The 23,944-nt window shown below is 40.9% G+C and overlaps 2 protein-coding genes across 3 annotated transcripts in view; one reads left to right on the top strand and one right to left on the bottom strand.

Moving 5' to 3' along the window:
* The window catches only part of LOC138965381 (mitochondrial inner membrane protease subunit 2-like), a 121,132-nt gene extending 114,764 nt beyond the window's left edge, over window positions 1-6,368 (top strand). For both annotated transcript variants that reach the window (XM_070337522.1, XM_070337523.1), the window contains exons 6-7: window positions 1,667-1,766; window positions 2,534-6,368. In XM_070337522.1, the coding sequence (XP_070193623.1) occupies window positions 1,667-1,766; window positions 2,534-2,662 (229 nt within the window). In that variant the 3' untranslated portion in view covers window positions 2,663-6,368. The remainder of the gene's footprint in view (window positions 1-1,666; window positions 1,767-2,533) is intronic.
* A 1,752-nt stretch (window positions 6,369-8,120) lies between these two features.
* LOC138965383 (UDP-xylose and UDP-N-acetylglucosamine transporter-like) overlaps window positions 8,121-23,944 on the bottom strand; it is a 33,549-nt gene continuing 17,725 nt past the window's right edge. The window contains exons 7-12 of the mRNA XM_070337525.1: window positions 21,544-21,653; window positions 20,666-20,741; window positions 16,610-16,685; window positions 15,740-15,969; window positions 8,472-12,840; window positions 8,121-8,416 (exon numbers count right to left, since the gene is read on the bottom strand). Coding sequence (XP_070193626.1) covers window positions 12,818-12,840; window positions 15,740-15,969; window positions 16,610-16,685; window positions 20,666-20,741; window positions 21,544-21,653 — 515 coding nt within the window. The 3' untranslated portion in view covers window positions 8,121-8,416; window positions 8,472-12,817. The remainder of the gene's footprint in view (window positions 8,417-8,471; window positions 12,841-15,739; window positions 15,970-16,609; window positions 16,686-20,665; window positions 20,742-21,543; window positions 21,654-23,944) is intronic.

Below are 23,944 nucleotides of genomic sequence, written 5' to 3' on the forward strand. Positions count from 1 at the left end.
CATCAGCGCTGTACGCTGCCAGCTGCTGTAATCGTGCGTGTCACATATCATGCTTTGACACTTTCCGATGCGTGCATGTATACCTCAGAGGTCCGTACCTTTTCCCCCGCTATAACGGCTCTTGTCTGCAGCCAAAAAGAAGGCTCCTGCGTTTTTTTGGACTGCCATGCAAATTGTATAGTGTTGTCGATGCAAAATTCAGCAGGTGCGTTGATTGCGCGCTGGCCCCGAGGTCAGGGGTGAATGAGTGCGTGAGGCCTCGTGTTGTGGCTGTCTTGAGCTCTGCTGCACGTGATGTTAGGTACAGGCACTTGACAGACTTTTTGTTCGGTGATGCCAGATTCAAATGACAGACCTGTAATAAATGTTTAAAAAAAAAGGTTGGATGGTGAGATTGTAAAATCACACAATAATGTTCAGGGGATTGTTATGGAATCCAACGAATTAATGTTCATAATAACAGAGACATAGATAGCAATGTATGTCTCTGATAATAACTAAGATATTGCCGAAAACTTCCAGTGGGTCTGCATCGGTATCCGCCATTGCGTACACTGTTGTTGAAAATTTAGGAACACTGCAAAACAAATCTTTCAATATGCCTCTCACATTTGTTTTTGTAGTTGATACTGGATGGAAAAACATAATTTCCAGGCGCAACTGTAACCTAAGTGTTTGGCTGTACGGAAGTACCTCTTGCGTGCACATGTTTAGACAGTGAGTCACATCTTCGCAGGCTGGTGTTTTCAAATGACTTGAAGCACCTTGAAATTTAATCCAGACGGCCAAGGTGCCTTTAATGTTGCCCTTGATTATTCTAATCAAGCTTTTTCCCACCTGTAACAAATCTAGGCTGTTTGCCTTTACCTCTGCGTAATGGTTGCAGAGTCGCAACGTGTTATTTCAGTCGGGGTGCAACTTGATGTGGGTTGAAACGTTTAAAATTAGGAAGACGGTACAGTCATTAGTGGCCCGTGTTTGTGTGTATGGATCTAAGAGTTTTCTTGTGGCTGGGGTTATGTCAGTTTGCTGTGACTGATTTGTAACTAAGAAAGACAGACACTGAGACAGACAGAGAGAGAGAGAGAGAGAGAGAGTTTGCCTGTATGTCTGCGTGCATGAGAACGTGCGAGCATGTATTTGTGTGTGTGTATGTATGTGTGTGTGTGTGTGTGTGTGTGTAAGCAAAAGTGCCAGAGAGAGAGAGAGGGAGAGAGTATGTGTGTGTGTGTGTGTGTGTGTGTGTGTGTGTGTGTGTGTGTGTGTGTGTGTGTGTGTTCCTGGATTGGATTGGATTGGATTGGATTGGATAAGATTTACGGTCCAGTGAGATTACCCTCATGGAAATTCGGGCTGCTTTCTCCCCGGGGAAAGCGAGCTGCCATACATGATACGGCGCTACCCATATTTTTTTTTTTTCCTGCATGCTTGTATTCATGTTTCCTGAGACTTAATGCCGTGTGAGATGGAATTTTGTGTGTGTGTGTGTGTGTGTGTGTGTGTGTGTGTGTGTGTGTGTGTGTGTGTGTGAAGGTGTGCAAGTCAAGCGATGTTGGGTACCCATGGTTCATGTTTGTGTAACCTAACATTGTCACTGAAGTTCATGTAATTTAAGTGAAATCATTGTGTACATTCACATGCAATCTTACACATTTGACATCCCCAGGACCCTGGACAAAGAGAAGTGTGTGTTGGTGCCCACCGGTCACTGCTGGGTGGAGGGCGACCACCATGGACGTAGTGTGGACAGCAATGTCTTTGGACCGGTCAGATCATTCAGTCATTTCTTTTTACACTTTCTCATTAGAACAATGTTGTGTAGGGATTGTTGTAAGCAGCACTAAGCTGACATTGTTAATGTGTTGAAGAAAGTGTGTGAGCCATCTCTTAATTAGAATTCAGTAATGGTGTAGTGACACATTTGGATTTATTGCAACTTTCAAAGAAAATCAGTTTTGCCAGTAAAGAATAATTTTCAAGGCTTCTTCATTTCAGTAACTGCATTTTGACTTTTACAGTTCATTGAAGTACTTTATTCATATTTTTGTAAAGAGTATATTACTGACGTTATTGTTTTGTGAGGAGAATGTTGCTGTTTTCAACCACTGAAGTGCATATTGAATAAGGATTTGGGAGGCTTGACTCAAGGCTTCAGTTTAATACGTTTGTATCAGTATCATGGAAGCTCTCTTGTTCAACCGTATACAGATTTCCGTAGGATTGATCAGAGCTAATTCGGGTTAGAATTTTTGGCTTTGAATCTATTTTCCAGCACCAGTGTATAATTGATAGCTTGCACGCTGAACTGTGTGCAGATATCTATAAGACTGATCACAGGTGGTACTTTAACATTCTTGGTTTTGGGTTGACCTGGGCTAACTTGGGTTGACTTGGGCTGCTAGCGAAATGTCAATGACACTGACAGTGCCTATTTTAAGCATTGTACCTGTGGGACAGGAAGCATCATCATCAGTTGACTTAATTATTTGTATCATCCTTATGACAGCTTGTGTGCGTGGTGAACTGTGTGCAGATTTCCACAGGACTGATCACAGGCAAAGCCACATACATCGTGTGGCCGCCCAACCGCATGCAACGTCTGGAGGTCCAGCCTGCCGGTGAACAGAGAGTCTACCAGACCAAAGCCTGCTTCGCCCAATGACACGTACCACACAATGCCAGCTCGTCAGTTGATAGTTGTAGCTGAATCTATGCACAACCTATGGGTATAGATACATCAGGGAAGATTTTGATAGTTTGATGGTCCATGCAGTACTGGCTGGGGAATGTATTGTGTTGATTGACGTCTACCAGTCCAAAGTCTGCTTCGCCAAATGACACCACACAATGAGACCTTGTCAGTTGATAGTTCTGCATGAGTCGATCTGTGCACAACCCTATGGGTATGGATCTTCTTCTTCTTCTTGGCGTTCGCATGGGTATGGATTAAGGGCAGTTCAGATTTTGATAGTTTAGAGGTATACACATTTTAATGAGAGCTTAATTATCAGTTGATAGTGCTGAGTCTATATATATGCACAACCTATGCTATGGGCATGGATAGGGCAGTGAAGATTTTGATAGTTTACTGGTATACATATTACAATTAGAGCTTATTAATTGATATTGCTGAATCTGCAGTATATGCACAGCATGCAGTATGGATACGTCAGTGAAGATTTGAATAAGTTTACTGGTTAAATGAGAGTTTAAATATCAGTTGATATTGCTGAGTCTATGCAAAGCCTGCGGTATAAAAATAACGTCAGTGAAGATATTGATAGTTTGATGGCCCATGGTAAATATAGCTGGGGGATGTATCATGTTGACTTAGAAGGTCTACCGATCCAAAGCCTACTCTGCTCAGATATGTGATGGTGCTGCCTCATATTGCACACCCCCTGGATGAGAATACCTCAGTGGACTCTTTGCTTCCACTCAGCACTCGAGTTAACAAGAGACGGTCTTCAAATTCTGAGTTTACGTTGGACAATTTGCAATGCCATCCCTGCAAGGAACACATTGCCAAATGACTGTATGGATCCGAGTGAGTGCAAAACGTCAATGAGAATTAAGCTCTTCATAGAGGGCATGCAAATCTGTCATCAACCAACATAGGTTATAGCGACAGAGATCTAGTCTGCAGAAGATATAGTCAGTGAGAAAATAGTGCGTAGACTGACACATTCCTTTGCATGTTTGCTGCTACAGTGATAACTTTGATGGAGGACCCTCCAATGAAAGCCAACCTCACAATAAAGTACATGTGTTGTCAAAATTGACTATTAAGCATTATCTTTAGCAAAATGTACATGTCATGCAAGGCCACCTACAATAAGGCCCTGGACAATTTGTGGTGGTCTCTTTTGAGTCTTTTGCGACAGGTACCACCGTTCAGTGATACAGACTGACCAGGAAGCTTCTGGCCAAGGTCTGTATTGTGTACATGTCAAGCAAGGCCACTTACAACAAGGCCCTGGACAATTGGTGGTGGCCTCTATAGAGTGTCTTTTGTGACAGGTACCACCGTTTAGTGATACAGACTGACCAGGAAACTTCTGGGCAAGGTCTGTATTGTGTGCCAGTCATCAAGGTATTATTATCTGGTCTGTTACCAAAGAAGTCTTTTTGCACAGGCTCTGTAATGGCCTCAGAAAGTAAAAAGGAACCGGAAAAGGTTCCACATTCTTGAAAGACAGAAATCAATGGTTTTGTTTGTGGTAATTATATATAAATATATACTTCTTGTCCCTGGAGAATTTCCTCAAGGTAATGGTGGTGTTTATCCTTGGAGATAGGGTGCAGGGACAGTCACGCTACTCAGTCTAGTCACTGAGCTTATGTGGCAAAGAAATGAGAAGTACATGTACCGGGATGTTGCAACATCTGCAGTAGACGACTTGACAGTGACATGAGTTGACCGCTGAAGCAGGAATGTGTTCATTTGTACATTTCAGTGATAAAGACATCAACAGAATTGGATTTTGTCATTTGAGTGAATTTTTTTCAGGTTCTGCGTGATTTTCACAATATGTCAGCTACATGTATGTGTATTGGATATGTTTGCCAAAATCTGTTGTTTTCAGCATCAAGATGGATTTTCTTGATTGGTGTTGAGGTTACCTGGAATAAACGTAGTATGAGCAGTGAAAGGTGACAGTACATTATAGGGCTGGTCCTCTCAAAAACACTGTGCAGCAGTTATTACTTACTATGCAGCTAACAGCAGTCATATGCAAGAGTCCTGCAGGAACCACTTTGTACGCTTGATTGTCTAGAATACGATCAGTACGGTCAGTGGAGAAAAAAAATATGAGAACAATTCCTAGACTTGTTTTCTTCACAAGCACATCCTGAAGCCGATCCAGTATTTTGACACATGATTGACACATGATTGACACATGATTGACACATGATTACACTTTTCGTCGGTAAACATTGAAAGAAGCATTTGTTTCACATGTATTGGTAAACTTTAAAACTGTGCAACGGACGCGTGTGAAGCATGTTTGAATCATGGATGTTGAAATGCTGTGTGGAGTACGTAGGCTCATTTTTCTGAAAGTACACCAAGTTTGTTTGGGAATACTCCAAGTGCAAAACAGGGGTTCCCAGGTCTGCACTGATTAAGGTGTAATGCAGCCTTGCATACTGGTTACTTATGCAGCTTGGCTTGATACCAGCTTGTACCATTTGTTGTGCATGTGGAATTGCTTAATTTGTTTCTAGATCTTTAAAACGAGGTCGCCTAATTACCAGGGATGGTATGTGTGCACAAGGAAGCACTATAGGTGGGATTACAGTTACCTTATAATAGAGATTTGCTTGAGATTTCAACCAGCGCTTGGGTCCAACTCAGTTGGGGACTTTGTCAAGCACACCACCCCTGTCAGCCGGCTAAAGCTGTTCTCTTTCTAATTTTTTGGTGCTACTCTATTGTTGATTTTTTGCAGGGAATAACCTTATCCCACATTATTTGCACCACAATATGTATTCGTCATTTCTAACCAGCATTATTTTCAGATCTACATCATGAGGTGTTATTTTTCCTCCTCCCCTAATAATTTGTGAGTTTTCAAATTGTACCGTAATAATTAGATTGATAAGGATCACACGTCTAAGTCAAATTGTGGAATTATAGCAAGCTTTAGAATGCAAACTTTTAGGAGTAAAATGTAAGTTTTCTCATTCCCCGTCTTGTTTTTAAAACTGAATGCAAAATGGTACAGATGACGTCAATTTCAACCCCCATCCAATAAACAAAGTAAATAGAAAAAGTGAAGAAGTATAGTGTTCAGGTGAATAATGCTTTGAACTTTTAAGAGTTAATTACCAGTGTTAGACAAAGATTTCCGATATCTTACCGTTTTTATGTGAAAATACTAAAGATGAAATCGATGCATTCGATCAGCCCGGTACTGGTTTCGATTGTATTTGACAATTTGTTGTTGTCTGGTTCCAGTGACCAAGTGATTGTATTTTTCTGGGATGTATATATTCTTTTTACCTTTAACATAAAGTTCAAGGTGATACCTGCATGATTACAAAAAAACACTACAGTGACCACTGGTTTACACACAAGGCAGTGCTCAGTATGTATACAGGTGTGCATGCATGCATTGTCCGAACAGAATCACCATGGCATGTTGTCATAGGCATGGGGAAAAATGGCATATTACACTGTTACATTTGATTATAACATATTGTGTTGTCTGCATTATAATGAGTTTATACATACATTGTGTAAATGTTTGAAGGGTTTTAATGTGATACATGTACGTGTTATTGTACATTCATATATTTTTGACTTATATATACATTCTTATTTTTGAAATAAGTTGAATAAAATTCTGGATGGTCTTGTAAAATAGTGTGTGTTACTGATGGCTGGTTAAATCTGTGTCTGTCCAGTTCATTTAGTATTTGTTGTAATTAAAACAATTAACAGTGCTTCCGTTGTACTTATATGGCTAATAAATGGACCAGTTGCAAGGCCTGCAGACTTTAATCGGCGATTGTACAAACGACAAACAGTTCATGCACTTTCAAGTCTTTCGCTTTGACTCTGTGCTAAATTTTGAAAGGTGAATATACAGTTGGTCGGTTAACTGAAAGAGATGTAGAAACTTAAATAAACTTTGCATAACACTTTTTCCTATGCATAAAATTAAACACTTTGGTTGTATGGGATTAAGGATACCTCAGCCCTGGCTGTAGGTTCTTTCTTTATTTGGTGTTTAACGTCGTTTTCAACAGTTCAAGGTTATATCGCGACGGAGGGAAGGGGGTTGCAGGAGTATTTGGAGCTTATATAAGTGGTTAAGCATTATAACTGTACCTTCCTTAGCTTATTATTATTTTTTTTATCCCAGCGAAGCTGGAGGTATCCCGTGAACGCTATACTGTAATCGATTTGAGAAATGTGCATACCGAATAATACATGATAAAGAAGGATTCTTTGTGCCCGAAAATGGGCCACAGTTGGAGATGGAAGTTCACCAAAAATTGGGACCATACTAACAAAAATACGGTGGGTAAAATTGGCGCCCCCATTTTTTGAGCAAACGCCACCCAAGGCCGCTTTGGACGGGTAGAAATTCCGTAGTTTCCAAGTCTATGGATAAAGCTCGCGTAAGAAGAATACGTCACGGTCGAAAGTCTTTGACGTCAATTAATGCATCATGACGTCATGCCTCCCTGTAGTCTTTCTCTCTCGCGCGGTGTGTGTGTTTGTGTTCATTTTGTGCACATGTGTTAGTGTTACTGTTTGTGTGTGTGTGTGTGTGTGTGTGTGTGTGTGTGTGTGTGTGTGTGTGTGTGTGTATTTGTGTGTGTGTGGGCACGCGTGCATGAGTCTGTACTCGTGTGTGTGTGAGTGTGTGTGTGGTGTGTGTGTGTATTTGTGTGTGCGCACGCGTGCATGAGTCTGTACTCGTGTGTGTGTGAGTGTGTGTGTGGTGTGTGTGTGTGCATGTGTGTATGTGTGTGTGTGGTGTGTGTGTGTACATATTTGTGTGTGCGCACGCGTGCATGAGTCTGTACTCGTGTGTGTGTGAGTGTGTGTGTGGTGTGTGTGTGTGTGTGCGCACGCGTGCATGAGTCTGTACTCGTGTGTGTGTGTGAGTGTGTGTGTGTGTGTGTGTGTATTTGTGTGTGTGTGTGCGCACGCGTGCATGAGTCTGTACTCGTGTGTGTGTGAGTGTGTGTGGGGTGTGTGTGTGTGTGTGTGTATTTGTGTGTGTGTGCGCGCGCGTGCATGAGTCTGTACTCGTGTGTGTGTGTGTGTGTGTGCATACGTGTATGTGTGTGCGTGTATGTGTATTTGTTTGTAAAGGTGTGTATGTCTGTCTGTCCATATGTGCGTATGGGTGTGTGTTGTGTGTGTATGAAGTTTTTGTGAGAGAGTGAGTGAGTGCGTGTGAGTGAGTGTGTGTATGTGTGCGTGTGTGACTTGGGGTGTGTGTGTGTGTGTGTGTGTGTGTGTGTTTGTGTGTGTGTGCGTGGGTGTGTGTGTGTGGATGTGGGTGGGTGCGTGTTTGAGAGAGAGAGACAGAGAGAGAGAGAGAGAGAGAGGTTTGTCTTTCGCTGGGGTATGCAGTGCCTTGGCGTTGCACATCTACTTAATTTTTTTAATTTTTTAATTTTTTTTGTATTTGCCAAGCACATCATTGTGGGGCTTTTAGTCAATAACATGCATCCGTCTACAATGTATCATCATTCATCCTTCAACATGTATATTAAATATGTAAATAGCAAGTATACAAGACATATATATATACAACATTAGGACATAACCGACAGACGGACATATAACTTATTTTATTTGAGACAAGATTTTGACAATGGTGGTATCAACTTAGCTATAAATGTTACTTTCTGTTGTGTGTGTGTGTGTGTGACATGTATAATAGTGTGTCTGTATCTGTTTGAGTTTCACAGTGTGTGCGTGTATGACATGTATAATAGTGTGCCTGTGTCTGTTTGAGTTTCACAGTGTGTGTGTACATTGATTTATTCACCTGCTGCAATGAAAGGTGTGTGAAGGACAGGTTGGTACAAGATATCTTGAATCATTGGACATCATCTTGGTGTTGATTGTGAACAGATCCACACATCAGAGATGCAACTATACTTAAACCATCACAGGTGTCATTCAAAATATTTCGCATTTTAATTATGACATATATGGTGATTGTTTTATGGATGTTGGCAAAGCCATGCAATTCCATGAATAAAAGACATAAAATGGAGTTTTCTTCGTGAAGGTGCATGCATATGTGAATTATTTAAGCATGTGTGTGTGACTGTGTGTGTGTGTGTGTGCGTGTGCAAGAGAGAGAGAAGATGATTTGGATCATTATACAAGTTATTTCAGGTCATATGTGCTAGTAGCCAGACCCTTGTCGCTCAGTGCAATATAAGCCTTTACAATGTTGGCAAACGCACACACACAGCCAAACTATACAAATACCTATGAAAATATGCTAGTGTGCTCAGACATTCACAGCATGTAAAACAGCTGATCACTACTGACATGTAGTGCAATATCTTAGTCTCTGTATAGTTACAGCTGAAGAGTACGATAATACTAATTAGTTGGCTTTTGAAACAAAGAGGGAACACAATGCAGCTCGGTCCAACGATCTGTTCCTGCCTTGGATATCATACTGTCCCCTGATGTGCATGTATGTCTCCAACCCGTCCTACCCAGTCTTCCACGCTTGATCCTATAAAATGCCCGAGCTATTCAGCGAGGTATCAGTCTAACTTCACCCACTGTGCTGTACATGCAGTGCATGAGAGAATCTGTCATCATGGCAATGTATTCAAGAAAAGCTACAGGTTCAAGATTGGCTGTCAGACTGAGCAGCTCGGGCGTTTCATAAGGCCTGCAGCGGGAGACTCGGGAAGGACGTTTTGGAGATTCATACACACATCAGGGGACAGTATCCAAGGTAGACTAGGAATTGGATTCCAGCTCAATTGTGTCCCCTTTTCCAAAGCCGAAAGGCCACTTAATTATAAGTTTATTGCTACTCTTCAGCTTTAAGTCAACGTATTCTTTGCTTATTTGGTTGTTCTTTTGCTTTCAACTTTTTCTCTTCAGAGAGAATGTGTACGTGTCTATCTGTCAGTGGTTATGTATATATATTAGAGAGAGAGAGAAAGAGAATGTGTACGTGTCTATCTGTCAGTGGTTATGTATATATATTAGAGAGAGAAAGAGAAAGTGTGCGCAGGAGTGAGTGTTTGCATGTGTATGTGTGTATGTGTGCACATGTGTTTGCGCTTGTGCAAAGGTGATATGTAATAGCCAATGCTTCAGTCCCTATACACAAGCGTTCATGCAGTTTGGCAACACAGACAAAATGAAATAAAAGTGAAAAACGGCTTCATCACATTTGTTAATTAGCATATCTTCAAAGGCATGAAACACACAGAGTTTACATCCTCTAAACAGAGTATCTCAAATGTGAACACACCATTAAAGGTCCTTGTCTACATTTTTATACCGAAATCACCATTTGACCATTAAAATGCAGAGTCTATTATCTACAAATATCAACAATACACCCCCTTTCGATCAGGAAAGACGAAGCCAGTGTAGCCGCTTGAAAATTCATTGTAGTATTCCAGCGTGTAGTACTCATAGTAGGATATCCTTATTTGGAAAATGCCAAGCACAAAACTCCTCTCAAATCCCGTGCATTTCGTGCGTTTAAAAAAAAGCGTGGACAGCGCTCCAGTGTCAAACTGTTGCTGCACTTGTTTGGGCGTGGCTATAAGCATAGTGACATGAATTTGATTACGTCAATATTTTTAGGCAAAGCACATGTTCTCAGCAAACAGAAAACAAAATATTGGAAGCGTGAGTCACGCTACCCAAAAATAAAATCTGTTTTTACATATATTTTTTTTTCTATAACTTTTTTCTCCATGGTTCATTCATCATCTGACATAACTTTTTAGCAAAATCTAACCATAAGATTATTGAAAAAAAGCAAAAATGTAGACGACCACCTTTAATATTAAGTCCAACACATATCAAACAACTCCTCTAGATCCTCAACAAACATCAACTTACCAATTCTAATGTTTCTCAGAAAAAGCACTGTTGATGGGTACATGTGTACTTTCCCTCTAAGCACTTGACCTCGAAATTTGAGGGAGGTTAACCAAACTTTCTAAATAAACCCAAATCATGAAACTCAGGCTGTGCCGAGTTATAGGGCCCAGCCAGCTGCAGAAATTGTACAAAAAGAAATTACTGTATAACTAAATTAGGAAAATTTCCACTAAAGTTCTTATTTTCAGCTGCTAAACGGCACCAATGTGACCTAGACAGACAACAGAGGTCAGTCGCTGTAACTTATACAATGAATGCATGAGGCTCATCAGAGGCTATAAACAAGCCAAATTCCAAAGCTCTAAAAATGTTTCAGAAAACAAATATTTTCCATTTTTGACATGAGAACTCAATTTCTTTCTGTGACCTTGAAATTTGCCATGGGTCAACCAGACACACATTTAGGAAGTCACAAAAACTAGAGAGTACTTGAGGTTTTAAAGCTTTGGCATAAAGTACATGAGAAAGCCAGGAGGAAAATTGTGTTTCCATCTATGGTAAGTCTAATACTGGCGAATCCTGACTTGCTGATTGTTCATGTGCATGAAAAACCTTCTCATAAATACATGATCGACATGCGTGTGCGTGGAAATCATAAAACACACAAGTTAATGAAATGAACAGATAAAGACCTATGTACACAGATGACATTTTTATTTTCAAGTACAATTATTATTTCCACTCACTGCATAAAAATCAAAGCCTTTACAACAGCAGCGACAGCTCACAGGTTCTTGCTATAATAAATAAACACACACACACTCACCCTCTCACTCTTTTTATCTCCCTCCCTCACACGTACACACGCATACAATTATTTCCAACTACAAGCATGTAATATTTATAAGGCACAGTACAAGTAAATTAGTAAGCAGGGTATTCTCAACAAAGAAATAAACACACTTCTAAAATAAAAACCCATTGCAGACCAAATAAAGCAAATAAATTGTATGATATTTCTAATAAAACACTTCAAACATTGCCACTAATTAGCTCACAAACAAAGACAGTACAGAAAACAACGCCAGATTTTCTTTGGATATGAAAACCCTTGTTGACAAGAACAAGGATCACAAAATGACACTGGTGTAAAAAACAGTCTGTGGCTGAGATCGAGGGTCGTGCTTTGACACTTAAACACTTCAAACAAGATCTTACATTACAGGTTCAGTCTCTGAATTCAAGGTGCAGCACATATTACAAGTAAAACATCATTATTTGCTCAAATGAAGGTGATTTCAGCTGTATTGTGGCAGTACAGTAGTTACATTCTCAAGTATTGGCAGACTAGATCTGATTTGTAAAGTCTAAGTAGTAATAATAAGATCATATGCATGCGTGTGTATGTGTGTTTACATCAGTACACACGTCATGTATGCCAGGAGCTAACCCTCTAATTATCCAGCAAAATACAGTGGTACCTCTGATGAGAGGACACCTCCCATGGAAGGACACCTGCTGTCTACCCTTTGTCTATTATCTTTACCCAAATCTATTTCTCATGATAGATCACCTGTAATGTAGGGGCACTTTTTGATGGTCCCGAGGGTGTCCTTTCATCAGAGGTACCACTGTAAACCGTTCCAATTATACATCATTTTGACACTACTACTTTACCTACTTCAAGCCAAAAATGTATCAGTTAATAATGCAATATTCCCATTCAGAGAGATTCTTTAAACCCCAACTGAGCACATCATTTCAGGTTAGTATACAATACGACACTTACATATGCTTACTGAAAAATCAGCAATATCAAATAGGAAAGATTACGAAGTATTGTTATTTTTGTTGTTGCAGAGTACAACTAGATTTAGTGCTGACATCACAAAAGCTATCAAACAAGACCTATATGCCTAGACCACTGCAGACACAGTTACTAGAACACACACACACGCACGCACGCACGCACGCACACACGCACGCACGCACGCACACACACACACACACACACACACACACACACACAGAAGGTAACACCTACAAGCATGAATGAAAAGTACAAGACAGAATTTAAAAACAAAACAATCAAAGCTGATGCCAGTAAGGAAAATATTCAATACTGTGCTGTTAAACAAAAACTACCTAGGTGTATGGTATGGTATCATCTATGAGAATGACTGCAAGTGCAAGTACCGACAAGAGAAATAAAGTTGACAATATTATTTTCAAAAAGTGCCATACCCTGCGTCATGTACACAGAAATGCTCCAACTGCCACAAGAAAACAAAGAAACAAAATCACGTCAATATTGTACACTGTCTGCAGTGAAACATGCACCCACAAAATAAGCTACACTATTGCATTTCTCTGAATCAAGAAAAAATAAAGCCACAGACAACTAAACATAGCTTACTTCTCCTTCGTTCATGGGCTAAAACTCCCAGTTTTTAAATGTAATGACCGTTTTTACCCCGCCATTCAGGCATCCATATGCCGCTTTCAGGGGAAGCATGCTGAGTATTTTCGTTTTTCTATAACCCACCGAACTCTGACATGGATTTTTAGGATCTTTTTTGTGCACAACTTGGTCTTGTGCTTGCGTGTACACACGAAGGGGGATAAGGCACTAGCAGGTTTGCACATAAAATGACCTGGAAGATCGAACAAATCCCCACCCTTAACCCACTTGACATGGCCAGGATTTGAACCCACAACCTTCTGCTTGTGAGACTGGCGTCTTACCACTAGGCCATTGCGCCCGTCAAGCTTAGCAGCTAATAGCTTACAACAACAGTTGCAGAACTGCATGTGCACTGATATAACAAGTCATTAACATATGCAGTTAGTTCAGCACTTAGGTTGATATGAGCTCTAAGTGTATCAGTGATATGTCTTTGGGGTTCATATCCCACTTCTCATAAGCAGAAAACAGAAATAATTTTAACTAGAGTTTTAACCCGCGCAAGTTGAGGAATGTGCAACAATAGCCCTTCGAACGACAGTAGAGAACAACACAGCTGACATATCTCTCATGTACAAGAAAGAACAAAAAAACCAAGAAATGTAATGTTGTTGGAACATTGAATTATTGCTCATTCGCTTGTGTCTTCCCTGCAAGCCACTGACAATTTTGTCAAGAGAAATGTTGTTGAATTAGTGTTCGTCTGTGCACTTAAAAGACCGCTGGGTCAATATATCTGTGAACGTAACGTTTTGTTTTGTCAATAATTAAACGTTCCAGCAACATACCATTCTTGTTTTTTTATTCTGAAATTTGGAACGTTGGCCGTCTGTTTGTTTTTGGATTTCTGATGTACAAGGTTTTCTTTTGTGCCATACATGTAGGTATCACAAATCTTTTGTGCCATACATGTAGGTATCACAAATCTTTTGTGCCATACATGTAGGTATCACAAATCTTTTGCGTCATACATGAAGATATCACAAATCAGTGAACTGGAAACACTGTACAGTAAGTATCCTGAATGGAAAACAGGGCAATGAAAATATACGTGTAAATGCATATGGTCACCTGAGGTTGATCAACATGAAGCAGTAAGTTATAGATTTTTTTTACTTCCAGATATCTCAGAATATTAGGTTTTAAAAGGGACATAAATGGACCGACTTTTGGCCGTACATATTACAAGGGGGCTCCAATGTACTCTGAGCATGAAACTGATTGCCTTTTTGCATAACAAACAACACAAATATAAAACTAATTGTTTGGCTTCTCTTGTTGTTACACATACTGACACTAGGTGCAGGACTGTCAAACAAACAATGCAACACCTCCACAGATTCATTTGTGCAAAAGACAATCCGTACTTCTCTCTTTTTCCAAATGTTGAGTTTCATTTTCTTCTGTCATATCATATTTTTTAGCACAAACAACAAATAAACTATGCGCCTTTAACTTTCATATCTCCTCATCTTTTCTGCACAACACTCTCTAATATCTCTCTTTTGATTTTTATATAAATATACCCGCAGAAATAAATCTTTGGCTTGTTACTTAAACTGGCAATGTGTGACTAGTACCAACAAGAAGTATTGAACATCAATATAAAGAAGTTTTTTTTACATGTACCTGCTCTTTGATTCATAGATAACAGTTGATAATACTGCACTACCTTGATGAAAACGGATTCTTGCAAACAACAGTACGTTTTCTTCACAGACACCCTGTCATTTGGGACTATATAGCAATAAAGGTACACAGACACCCTGTCATTTGGGACTATATAGCAATAAAGGTACAAATTCCGTCTTGCGTAACAACAGTCCAGCAGTACCTGCAATTTGTGGACCCTCCCATGAGAGGACACCTCCCTTAAAAGGACAACCTCTCTTGTCCCTTTTTATATCTCCACCAAAGTACACCTGTCATGAAAGGACACCTGCAACGTAGGGACATTTTGGCTGGTCCCAAGGCTGTCCTTTCATGGCAGGTACCACTGTACATTTTCTTCACAGACACCCTGTCATTTGGGACTATATAGCAATAAAGGTACACATTCCTTCTTGCGTAAACAATCATGATTTTCAGCACTACAGATCTGTTAAGACTTTGATGACTGGAACAAGAGTATCTTTCACCCTGACAACATGACACCATGACACCCTGACACCACAACCCAACAGCCAGGCTGCTTTCTGGGCACCATGAGACTGTTTGCTGTTGGAGTCATGTCCCCCATGTCAATCTGCTTCATTACTTCTTCAAAACGTCACCACAAAAAGCAACCACCCGACTGATTTTTGGTAATTGTCCAAGTAAAAGGAGGATCTTACTTCCCTGTGAAAGCCTCCACAGATATGTGGCGGTGAACAAGATTGTGAACAGGATGGTACCTTTAACACAACATCACACACAGCACTGCAAACATTTCTTTTGATTGCTCCACGCAAAACCACAGCAATAAGTTAAATCCAAAGCAGCTCACAATAAATTAAGAAATGATAACATATACATATCAAACGACTACAGTTTACTAATCTTTGCTCATCTGCTGCAATGTATGGCAGCTTGCATTTCCAAGAGATGTTACAAAGCAATCCCAATTTCTATGCAGGGAGCCTCGCAGGATTTCATAAAATTCCCTTAAACCCAGTCAACAACAATCCTGCAAAAAATCAAAAACAGCACAAACACTCCAGTTTACTGACTCTTAATCCTTCCGTTGTCCGATGGCCTTAACCTGGAAAAGACCTCTGTGAACATCAAGGTCCCTCCGAAGACGAAGGCGGCACCAAACCAGTGGAAGAGGGTGAAGGGGTTCTTGAAGTAAAGGATGGAGACGATGAGGCTGAGGAACTTGCGCAGGGTGACCACCAGGGTGACCGTCAACGATGAACACTCTGTGGTCAGTACAAATACTGCTCGTATGCATATGTATCTGAGCAAAAGTTAGGGATCGAGAAATTAAAAGATGTGTAAAAATACAAAAATGAAAATGGGAAGTACTGGAATTGGAAATAGTTTTGGATACAGGTTGACATTATGCCATTATGGTTTTGTATACCTGTTTGCACCCCTTCTTGTACGCACATTAGCACAGAGCTGAACACTTGCACACACATGAATACACACACATACACACATCCACTCCAACACACACACACACGCACACACACACACACGCACACACACCATGCACTGACTCTCATATACTGATAGAGTACAAGAAGTAGGGAAAAATAGACATACATCATGCAAGTATGCACGGTAGTTCACTCTTTACACACAGCACAAAATCTCTCTCCCCCCTTTACTTCTTCTCCAATCCACACACAGACACTCACAGACACACACAGACACTCACAAAGTCACAAACACACACACACACACTCACAGACACACACACCCACACACACATTCACTCAAACAGACACACACACCCACAGACACACACACTCACAGACACACACACCCACACACACACAGACACATTCACACAGACACCCACAGACACATTCACACACACAGACACACACACACACAGACACACAGAGCAGTGTTAACTGGACAAAGGATACTGTGTGATTGTGTTGCCGAGTAGGACCAGCCAGGCCCGTGGTATACTGCTCCCTATCACCGGCAACACAGTGGAAACTGCAAAACACACAAGCAACAATTAGTACACTGACTGTGCCAGGCGTCTCACAACAATTAGTACACTGACTGTGCCAGGCGTCTCACAACAATTAGTACACTGACTGTGCCAGGCGTCTCACAACAATTAGTACACTGACTGTGCCAGGCGTCTCACAACAATTAGTACACTGACTGTGCCAGGCGTCTCACAACAATTAGTACACTGACTGTGCCAGGCGTCTCCCAACAATTAGTACACTGACTGTGCCAGGCGTCTCACAACAATTAGTACACTGACTGTGCCAGGCGTCTCACAACAATTAGTACACTGACTGTGCCAGGCGTCTCACAACAATTAGTACACTGACTGTGCCAGGCGTCTCACAACAATTAGTACACTGACTGTGCCAGGCGTCTCACAACAATTAGTACACTGACTGTGCCAGGCGTCTCACAACAATTAGTACACTGACTGTGCCAGGCGTCTCACAACAATTAGTACACTGACTGTGCCAGGCGTCTCACAACAATTAGTACACTGACTGTGCCAGGCGTCTCACAACCCGCCACAGGGGAACCCCCTTTTTACCTCCCCGCCCCCTCACCCCTTTTTATGACCGTGTCATTTCAGATTGTCTGTCCTTAAGGTGTGTCAATGTACCCCCATAATCAGGACTGACCTCTCTCCTACCACCTGATATCAGATTGTCTGTCCTTTAGGTGTGTCAGTGTACCCCCATAATCAGGACTGACCTCTCTCCTACAACCTGATATCAGATTGTCTGTCCTTTAGGTGTGTCAGTGTACCCCCATAATCAGGACTGACCTCTCTCCTACAACCTGATATCAGATTGTCTGTCCTTTAGGTGTGTCAGTGTACCCCCATAATCAGGACTGACCTCTCTCCTACCACCTGATATCAGATTGTCTGTCCTTTAGGTGTGTCAATGTACCCCCATAATCAGGACTGACCTCTCTCCTACCACCTGATATCAGATTGCCTGTCCTTTAGGTGTGTAAGTGTACCCCCATAATCAGGACTGACCTCTCTCCTACAACCTGATATCAGATTGTCTGTCCTTTAGGTGTGTCAGTGTACCCCCATAATCAGGACTGACCTCTCTCCTACAACCTGATATCAGATTGTCTGTCCTTTAGGTGTGTCAGTGTACCCCCATAATCAGGACTGACCTCTCTCCTACAACCTGATATCAGATTGTCTGTCCTTTAGGTGTGTCAGTGTACCCCCATAATCAGGACTGACCTCTCTCCTACAACCTGATATCAGATTGTCTGTCCTTTAGGTGTGTCAGTGTACCCCCATAATCAGGACTGACCTCTCTCCTACCACCTGATATCAGATTGTCTGTCCTTTAGGTGTGTAAGTGTACCCCCATAATCAGGACTGACCTCTCTCCTACAACCTGATATCAGATTGTCTGTCCTTTAGGTGTGTCAGTGTACCCCCATAATCAGGACTGACCTCTCTCCTACAACCTGATATCAGATTGTCTGTCCTTTAGGTGTGTCAGTGTACCCCCATAATCAGGACTGACCTCTCTCCTACCACCTGATATCAGATTGTCTGTCCTTTAGGTGTGTCAGTGTACCCCCATAATCAGGACTGACCTCTCTCCTACAACCTGATATCAGATTGTCTGTCCTTTAGGTGTGTAAGTGTACCCCCATAATCAGGACTGATCTCTCTCCTACCACCTGATATCAGATTGTCTGTCCTTTAGGTGTGTAAGTGTACCCCCATAATCAGGACTGACCTCTCTCCTACAACCTGATATCAGATTGTCTGTCCTTTAGGTGTGTCAGTGTACCCCCATAATCAGGACTGACCTCTCTCCTACAACCTGATATCAGATTGTCTGTCCTTTAGGTGTGTCAGTGTACCCCCATAATCAGGACTGACCTCTCTCCTACCACCTGATATCAGATTGTCTGTCCTTTAGGTGTGTCAATGTACCCCCATAATCAGGACTGACCTCTCTCCTACAACCTGATATCAGATTGTCTGTCCTTTAGGTGTGTAAGTGTACCCCCATAATCAGGACTGATCTCTCTCCTACCACCTGATATCAGATTGTCTGTCCTTTAGGTGTGTAAGTGTACCCCCATAATCAGGACTGACCTCTCTCCTACAACCTGATATCAGATTGTCTGTCCTTTAGGTGTGTCAGTGTACCCCCATAATCAGGACTGACCTCTCTCCTACCACCTCATTTTCTCACATTTGGGAAGTTTCACAGGACGAGTTCCAATGTTTTATTTGTCAGAAGACAAGCTTTCACAAAACCAGTCGCTCTGTGTTGTTAACTTCAGGAAGAGACACTACAGCATAACTGTGCTTTGTCAAGGAAAGGGTGTAACTTATGCAATTAAAACTATTGCTGTTGATTGACTCGCATTTACTTTTTCAGTATTTTCAAGTTAAAACTTAAAATTAAAAACAAACAAGACAAATTCAGGAAATAACTTGTTTTTTGTTGTTGTGAAAGAGTTGCTTATCCTTGGAAATACTGGGGCAAACAAAGCCACTTGACATTGTAGGCCACTCACACATGGTCAGTCATCTGTTGATCGCACTGCACTGAGGGACAAGAGCACACTGCTTGGCAATGAAATGTCAGCTCCAATGTGCATACTTTCAAAGTAAAAGAGCGTACATGTTATATTGGATGGAGAGTGCAGAAAACATAGATCGAAGTACATTTTCACTGGGATGACAGTCGTTTGCATAAATTCACTGGCACAAATCCTGGACGAATTTTGAAGACACGTCCGCTCGCTAGTGATTGGCCTACAACGTCAAATTTGTTTGTAAAGCCCGTCCTTAATTGAGCCCGTAGTCGACTACACGAAGCTTTGCGAAGTCTTTATACCGAAAACTCGCAGCTACGGCGAAGTACTTCGTCCACTACATCGCTTCGCAAGTTTTGGCATGCGAAGCTGCGTTGGATTTTTTGCAAGAAGAGTGCTTTTCGATTCAAGATGGACGACGAAATCAGACTCAATACCGTAGTGAAGAATGAATTTATCGACTTTGATTGACCCGAAGTACAAGAACTAACCTCCTACCTGTATTATTTCATACTGCGATGCATTGACATGTTGAATGAAACTCGAAATCCCAGCGCTCACGCCGACTAGTCCCGGCCGTGCTCAGTAAACAAAATAGAACACATAACTATGTGTTAAAATTAACTTACGTCATCATCAAGTACGTAAAGTACAATTTGTGACGTAAAGTACTCAGAAAGAAGCAAACCTCGCGCTGGTCGAGACTACGCGCATGCGCTTTCTGGCTAATAAGATTTGAGACGCCAAGACATGAAAAGATAACTCTCTTCTCCGCCATAGTGCCTTCCCTTGGACTTCGTCGAAGCTTCGACGAAGTCTAGATCTGGTAGCTTGCCGAAGTGAGCTACGCGAATTTGACTTGGTCCAATTAGGGACAGGTTTTAGGGGGACCAACTCTTCCACAACACATTAAAACTAGACACAGTTATTTCCCAACATGGTCTATTGCCGCTTTACACCAATTTAACCCTTGTTAGCAGGAAAACATTTTCTGGCAGTTATACATTACAGAGAAACACTTATTATCCTCTATCTAAAATCATTCAGCCATTTCACACAACCAGACAGTGCATGAACCAAAGAGCGAGAAAAGAAAATCAGAGAGATGCGCTTTGATATTTAGCAGTTCACTAGTTAGTAATCACACTAGACAATTCCAAACTTGTTTCTTTTTAAGTACAAATCCTAGCTGGTCTCACAAATCCGCAATGCAACAAAGTCTGAGAAAGTAAAATTGTACCCGGATTAAATTGAACTTGCATACTTATCAACCAGTGGATCTGAGACTTCGCTGATTTTGTTTTGGAATTTTCAGATTTGAACCCAGTACATTACCAATTGGAGATACCCCTGCTGGTAATTTAATCACTCAATAATGATTCAAATAGCAAACAGAAATATATTCCCACCTGAAGCATTGTATAAAAGTCCCTGGGCGTAGATATCTTGTGCCAAAAACAAGAAGGCAGGCAAGGGAAGCAAATGCTGCAATAAAGTATAGAAGCAAAGTCAATCTTGTTGCTATGGTTCTTTCCCTTAATTGTTCCAACAATCCCTCCCTTTTAATACAACAGCTTTTTACAGGTACAAACATAAGCAGGATATACACTTTTAGATCACTAGTTTCAAATCTTTTCTACTGTAATGGAAGATGACTTTACACATCCAACACATTAATATGTTCTTTCCTTTTTCTTTTCATCTTGTTTTTCTCTGCCAGTCATTCATTCATAAATGCATAAAACTATGCATAAAAAAACCACCCACATCATTATTTATCCAGAGAGTAATACAATTAAATAGTTCTTCTCTTGCTGAATTGTAGGACATACATTTCTCTCTGTGATATATATAAATGATGCATGCTTATTGCTTAAATGCTCATGTTATAAGTTAATCTTAGTAGTGTATTTATGTTTGATTATGCTTAATGATCGTGTGTTTGTCTTAATGATCGTGTGTTGTCCTATTAGAAAGGCGATGTGGCGCCAAAAGAAAAATGTCCATGTTTGTGTACAATGAAAATGGACATTAAAGTTTTCTTATCTTATCTTATCTTTAATAATTATGAAAGTAGTTAGCACTCAGCGATTCAGTGGCAAAATATCCTGCAGACAAGAATCATGCCGTTTTGTGCTTTTGTACATCCACACGGGTGCATACACTGTGAGTTTCTGCATGCGTTTGCCTGTCTGTGCATGCGCATGTATGTGTGTGTGTGTGTGTGTGTGTGTGTGTGTGTGTGTGTGTGTGTGTGTGTGTGTGTGTGTGTGTGTGTTCAGCTCACATTGTAGAAGAGAGCTTCAGAGGGGTGCTTGCCATACTTAGCATACGTCTTCTCCTGGAAGATACCCATTCCCGCTGACAACAGCAGGGATAGCACCAACAGGGCAACTCCTGCACACAAACATTCGCTGCAGGTTAACGTTCAAGAACACTGGTCACTTTCCAAGTCTTGCTGTCAATGAAAAATATTCTGTAACCAGCAATGTTTTACATTTCTATCATTAGTTTTAAACAAGATTTTATTCAAGTTAAACATGATGCAATGATAACAAGTCGCATTGCATTTTTTCCGCAAGACCTGTCCACCGCTCGTGGCAAAGGCAGTGACATTAACAATCCAGAAAAGCGCGGTAGCGGTTGCACTGAGGAGGATAGCACGCTTTTCTATATCTCTATTCTTTTTAACTTTCTGAACGTGTTTTTTTTAAATCCAAACATATCATATCTATATGTTTTTGGAATCAGGAACGGACAAGGATTAAGATGAAATTGTTTTTAAATCGATTTCGGAAATTAAATTTTAATCATAATTTTTATATTTTTAATTTTCAGAGCTTGTTTTTAATCCAAATATAACATACTTATATGTTTTTGGAATCAGAAAATGATGAAGAATACAATAAATGTAATTTTGGATCGTTTTATAAAATTTTTTATTTTAATTCTTTCTTTCTTTATTCCAAAATTTTAATAATAAATTTTCATTTAATTAATATACTTACCCAACTCACATATAGCAATTAACTCTAGTTCAGTGCTGGTAACGCTGTACACGTTCCCCTTGGTAACAAGGGAGACCACCCTAAAAAAGAGTGATCCATCCCATAATATCAGACCGATGTCCGGTCCAACATCCGTATGCGTGCGCATACGCCGCCATTTGTATCATTCGAACGAAGCCCAACTCACTACTTTTTTAGAACCCAATACCACCACAGCGGGGAGGCGGGAGGGTTTAAACGATGTGAGTTGGGTAAGTATATTAATTAAATGAAAATTTATTATTAAAATTTTGGATTAAATTACATATTATTACCCAACTCACATATAGCAGATTGCTACTATAGGTGGCGGGTATATAGCGAAATTAAGATATTAGAACCTGTCCTGCGACTACCACAACAGGTAACGCGGAACTGCCGTCCTGTAACAAGACGCCTCTGAGGTAGAAGTTAATAAAAACCTCCTCAGACCGCCAGTAAGCCGACTCCAGTACTTCAGCCAAAAAGGCCCGACCGGAGGACTGCCAAAGAGGAGGCCCATGCCCTTGCCTCAAACGTTCTAGCTATAGAGAAAGGCAAAACTGCCCTAACATCTCCAGACTGTGATTGTCAACAGGTAAACCTCTGTGTGAACAACATGGAGACTCACTTGGTTAAAGTCCCTTTCGCAATATCCTTACACCTGCTGTGTTAAGCGATATCATAAAAGCTTCTGACTTTCTGACCAATTGCCGAGTCCGTGACAGGTACCTTCTGAGCGTCCTCACCGGACAAATAACCACATCAAGCTCCCCAGGAGCAAGAATCCAGTGTAGCAGTCCATCTAGGTAAGGTTGACTACAAAACGTCATACCTCTACCAGAGTAGATAGACCTTCTTCCCTCCATAACTAAGTGTTTAACGTCGTTTTCAACCGTTCAAGGTTAAACCACGACGGGGATGAAAGATAAGGCAAATGCCCTTTGATTCAATGATCTAACAAGATCCGTGAAAGACAGAAAAATCCTCGAAACTCGAAATGTTAAACTGGCTAAACGTGACTCTAACGGAACCAAACTCATGCTTCAAGAAAAGAAAGTGCAATTGGAAGCTGGTTGCCCCCATTACCGCTTAAATGCCGAGGTTCAATCACGACCGAGATGAAAGATAAGGAAAGTGACCTTTGATTCACTAATCTAACAAGATCCGTGCGAGTCAGAAAAATCTTCGAACCTCGAAAAGTTTAATTGGCTAAACGTGACTCTAAAGGAGCCCAACTCTCGCTTCATGAATTGAGAATGCAATTCGAAGCTGGTTTTCCCTATTTTCCGCTCAAATGCCAGAAAATTTCAAAGAAAACCCACAAGTCATAGATCAGTCTTTCTAAAAAGAGCTGTCTTTATTCAAAATAGCCAGAAAGCACGCTTACTCCCACTTCTCACAGAAGCTACTAGAGTAAGCTTAGCCGTTTTCCGTGATAAATCGCCAGGCTAGCCTTGAAAAAAGGGTAAAGCCAAGCTGCACCAAGCCGTAACCACGTGACCGAAATCTCATAAAGTCTTAAATAAGACATGGAAGACAAAACGGAAACCCAAAAAGAAAGGTGGATAGCCACCTGCAATAAACAGAAAGAAGAGGAGTTCTTTCCGTAAGAAAAAAGCACTTTGAACCACGCCAGTCAAAGTGGCAAGTGAACAAAAC

The sequence above is a fragment of the Littorina saxatilis genome, linkage group LG4, assembly GCF_037325665.1.
Source record: "Littorina saxatilis isolate snail1 linkage group LG4, US_GU_Lsax_2.0, whole genome shotgun sequence".
NCBI lineage: Eukaryota > Metazoa > Mollusca > Gastropoda > Littorinimorpha > Littorinidae > Littorina > Littorina saxatilis.